Genomic DNA, 5000 nt, shown 5'->3' with positions numbered 1-5000 from the left:
TACCAGGTCTATGCTTTGTGACCTATGTCTACACAGGCTGGGGATAACCACTTCTTGTAGTTGTCCCAGGATCGTCCTACAATTAACACCAAGAAAAGACCACTCAAGATGAGGCAAAAATCTCCCCTCTTCATGTATTTTGAGTAAGTAAACTAAACTTTTTATTTAACCAGGTAAGGGCCCACCGAGCTATATAGAGCTCTTTTTCAGAAGCGACCTGGCCACAAATGATAGCTCAACAAAGTGGCTTATCGTGTGGACATTTATAGCAGCCAAATACTCTAAACACGTGACGTTGATTCTAAACGTGGAGGGAAAAACCAGAGGACTCGGAGAAAAATCCCTGCGACCACGGGGAGAGAGACATGCAAACTTAAAATATACAGCATGCGTCAGGGTTGGGATCGAAACCACGACCTCCCGCATACCAGGCGTGGAAGTTAACATCTCAAAGCCACTGCGGCACCTAGAGGTGGCCTCATACTGCGTGAAACCGCACGTGCCGTTACGAAATCTAGCAGAGGGCCGATGGGCCGCAGCTTCCGCGCCGCTGCGTTTGTCGACCGCCGTCGCTGCCGCCACATCAACCAAACGGCGCGGCCACGCGCTTGGGCCGGCGGGGCGCCCGTTCGCTCGGCACCTGCGTGTCGCGCTCGCCGCTCGCTGAGGCCCCAGCCCAGGCCGGCGATGACGAGGCCCAGCAGGGCGAGCGCCAGCAGCAGCAGCAGCGAGCGCTCGCGCCGGCTCAACCGTCCTGCCGGCGTGCCCAGCCGCGTCGCGGCGCTCGGAGTCGCGGGGGACGGAGGGGAGCGCGACGCGACTCGCGGACTCGACTCCAGCCCACCGTAGCCGGGCTGTGAACACAACGCAGAGACACAAAAAAAGACACAGATCCACCGTGTAAGCCTTCGTTTAACAGCCTGCAGAGGGCAAGTGCTGTAAGCAAGCCCTGAGGAAGGCATGGTGCACAAGGGGGTGGGGGGCCAGCACCACGCCCGGCCGCCTTTGTCTCCCCAGTGCTGATGTTTACACACCGCATCATGTGCTCGTTTACGAGACGACCGAGGGGAGGCCCAAAACCAGTTCAAATGTTCTCCACTGTTATTGGCCTTGAGCAGGAATCAACCTCTTCAACGGTCAACTACGGAACAGTGCGAGAGGTTCTTAGCGTGAATTACCAAAGGCGAAACCATCACAAACAATACCAGTTGCACAGGTCAGCTGAGATAATGCTTTTTGTTGCTGTAATTATTTAAACTGCAATTGCACACCATCTACAACTGCTCCGTTGCAACATGAACCCGCTCTCACAGCCGCCTGCGCGGTGACACACGGAGAGCGATGGAGGAACCACAGTAAACGCGGAGTGTCAGGCCAGCGTCGCGCCAACAGCTCTAACCAAACTCCGACGTTGGCCCAACGTCTACTGGGTGCGGGACTAATGCGACAGAGCACATGGACACACAACATGCCCGGCCTCACACCCGTGGTTGTTGTTCCAGGTGCATTATTCATTTAGTTCAATCACCTCCACTTCCTAAGGAGTCATCAAGACTGAGACGTATATCCCACCCCGCTGTGTCACGAGAAACCACGGGGATTGAACACAAATCCCATCACGGCTCGGCTGAACGAACTTGCTCGTATACAGACAAATGTCCCCCGTATAGCCTTTAACAGTCTCTTTGGGGCAAGTTCTCCTAGATGACCACCTATCACGGCTGGCACCGCACACGAGGGAGGGGTGGGTGGCCATCACCACGCCCGTCCGCCTTTGTCTCCCCGGCACCGACGTCTACACACCGCACCAGACACTCATTTACGGCTGAGTCGACCTAGGCCAGTTCAAACGTTCACCATTGTTGTATTATCCATGCAAAAAGGACAAAGATCCCCCGTGTAGCCTTTAACAGACTGTTAGGCAAGTGCTGCTAGCGAGTAGCACCTACGAAGGCCGGCACGGGGCACACGAGGGGCGGGGTTGGCCCACACCACTCCCGGCCGCCTTCGGCTCCCCAATGGCGACGTCTACTACACACCGCACCGGGTACTCATTTGAGGTCGAGTCGACCTAGGGAAGGACGCAGGACCGGTTCAGACAATCGTCACTTATCCACACGCACAGAGACACTCAGTGCGCACATCCTATTCAATACAATGCCGAGCAAAACAACCCACACACCAGGAGATACACTGCTCAACCAAGCCAAGTCAAAAAGCCCCCCTGCTCAATCATTCGTAGTTGCTGCAATCATATGCGCCGCCGGCTGCTCTGGCAGAGCGGTGGAAACTCACGTGATTTTTTTTTACCGGCGTGAAATGACTTCAAGCAAAAGCTACCGGGTCCAAGTTAACCTGAGAGACTTGCAGAGAGATTAATGTAACCCTGTTCCACTCAAACGAAACTATTAACTTAACTATTAACCGCCGTTACCTTCTCATTCGTTTCACATTAATTCAAGTGTGGGCGAATCGGTGGGCCAGTGGTTGGCGCATGTCAAGGCGCTCTTCCTCCTCCCTCCCAGCTTAAATAGACGCTCCAAGCCTGGAGTGTGTCATTCAGAATCTGTCTTCTCGACAGACCTGTTCTTCACCTGAGGACGGCTGCTTGCGTTGTGGCCGAAACGTCGTGAGAATTATTTTATTATGTTTTATTTTTAGTATTTTATTATTTCCATTCTACGTGACTTTACCGAAAGAACCAAGAAGATGAATCCCTGCAGTCACGAAAGCTTTAAATCGAACTCGAAGCCCCGACTTCAAATCCCGGCCGTGGCCAACATCCCGGAGAAGGTGACGTTGTCCAAACCTGGGCCCTCTCGATATCCGTCAACAACCCCGCGTTGACTGGCGTGCTGAAGTACGGTCAAGCCAACCCCCCCCCCCCCGACACGGCATGGGGAAGGCCATCATCACCCAGGGCGTGAAGTGACAAAGTGGCTGTGAGTTGAATTACAGCTGCAACAAAATGCAGAGCTGTCAACCCCTCATCAGTACCCTACCTAAATACAGACCAATTCAGACCTCATTGGTCACCCCGTGCCCCCTATACATCTCAACGTTCATCCTACAAAGTCCCAACACAAGGGAGAAACACAAACTCAGACAAAATATGTTGCCCGTATTGAAACGGCTGTACACCGTATGGACCTGAAAACTCCATTTCCCTGGACGAGAATACGGGGTAAACCGTGATGGGTTGACAGCCGTGATGTTTGCAGACGCAAATTCCCTCTTTCTGATCACGACCGGGAATGTCCCAAATCTCCCGGTCTGTGCCCCACGTCGCATTCACCACGGCACATGCCCACATCGCCTCCCGGTTACGCCGCGTGGCATTGGCGTTCAGCGGCTGCAGCCCTGCTCATGAGGACGGGTGACGGTGTGAAGTGACCCGCGACCGCCTCGTTGAAACGAGGGGATTTTTTTATTTTTTGTGAAGCTGAAACAGCATCACATTTCCTTTGAATGCTTAAACCTTGATGCCTTAAGTCGCCCATTCGTAAAACGACCTCGCTTACTTTAATTGTGCTCCGTTCTCTCGGCCGAGGGCAGTTTGTGTAAAATCCAGCGTTGTATCGCACTACGGCCCTGACATCTATGCTCCCCGCCTTCGCCAACCCCCACACGGAGCAGCGTGGCGAGATGTGGTCAAATCACCCCCGCGGTGAGCCGCGACGTGGCGGCATGTCCCCCCAGACCCAGCAGCGGGTTGTCAAAAGGCTGCACACACTTGCACGTCAGAGACAAAGAGCCCCCACCCCCCCGTGTAGCCCGAGTAGACTGTTGGGGCAAGAATCTGTTAGCGAGCACCTATGAAGGCCGGCACGGCAACACGAGGGGTGGGTGGCCAGCACCACGCCCGGCCGCCTTTGTCTCCCCAGCGGGCGATGTTTCGCACACAGCACCGGGTCACTAGTCGAGGCCCAGGACAGGTTCAGACAATCGTCGCTGAAACGTGAGAATCGAAGTCGGGAACCACCAGGCTCGTGGCGCGGTGCTCCAACTCGCTCACACCACCACCACCACCAGCCCCCCCCCCCCCCACGTGTTCACGACCCCCAGCAGCAGAGCGAGGGGAGCCGTCTCACAATCGCACAACGCAACGAACACAAAGAGCACCGCCCCCTCCATCCCCGTCCAGGCTGCTGGGGGCGAGCGATGTTCCAGCGAGCGCGCCCAATTTAAAACACCACCACCGCCAGGACACGCGTGAGCTCGAGAGCACACCTGTTCACCCCTCGTCAGTGCCCTCCCTACCTTGTTACAGACCAATTCAGATCTTATTGGTCACCACGTGCCCCCCTTATAAGTATCAACGTTCATCCAAACAAAGTCCCATTACAACGGAGACAAAATGTTGTTTTGTTTGACCGGCTGTAGGCCGTATGGAACCGAGCACTCAATTCACCTTCACAGGAATTAGGGAGCTACACCCGGTGGGTTGACACGGGGCATGCGGGAGGATGGGGCATTATGGGATGTGGGGTATGCGGGAGGATGGGGCATTATGGTATGTGGGGCATTATGGGATGTGGGGCATGCGGGAGGATGGGGCATTATGGGATGTGGGGCATTATGGGATGTGGGGCATTATGGGATGTGGGGCAAAGCGGCAACGCCCGCTCCGCCTGTGCCCTCGCCCCGGGGCTGAGGTTGTCCACCCAACGTGGTGCATCTGGCTCGGAGAGCGGAGGCAGCGACAAGGGCAGCACCACCAACAACACCACCAACACCACCACCACCAACACCACCACCACCAACACCACCACCACCAACACCACCACCACCAACACCACCACCAACACCACCACCAACACCACCACCACCACCACCACCAACACCACCAACACCACCACCACCAACACCACCACCACCACCAACAACACCAACACCACCACCACCACCAACACCACCACCACCAACACCACCAACACCACCAACACCACCACCACCAACACCACCAACACCACCACCACCAACACCACCACCAACACCAC

General features: G+C 55.6%; 1 protein-coding gene across 3 annotated transcripts in view; it reads right to left on the bottom strand.

The window, feature by feature from the left end:
- Positions 1-5000, bottom strand: part of LOC133351284 (endothelin-converting enzyme 2-like) — a 69889-nt gene that overhangs the window by 32862 nt on the left and 32027 nt on the right. For all 3 annotated transcript variants that reach the window (XM_061566382.1, XM_061566383.1, XM_061566384.1), the window contains one exon: positions 641-854. In XM_061566382.1, coding sequence (XP_061422366.1) covers positions 641-854 — 214 coding nt within the window. The remainder of the gene's footprint in view (positions 1-640; positions 855-5000) is intronic.

Source organism: Lethenteron reissneri, chromosome 36 (genome assembly GCF_015708825.2).
Source record: "Lethenteron reissneri isolate LAM-NWPU_2019-01 chromosome 36, ASM1570882v1, whole genome shotgun sequence".
NCBI classification, from domain to species: Eukaryota; Metazoa; Chordata; class Hyperoartia; order Petromyzontiformes; family Petromyzontidae; genus Lethenteron; species Lethenteron reissneri.
This window is presented reverse-complemented; position numbering and strand designations above follow the sequence as displayed.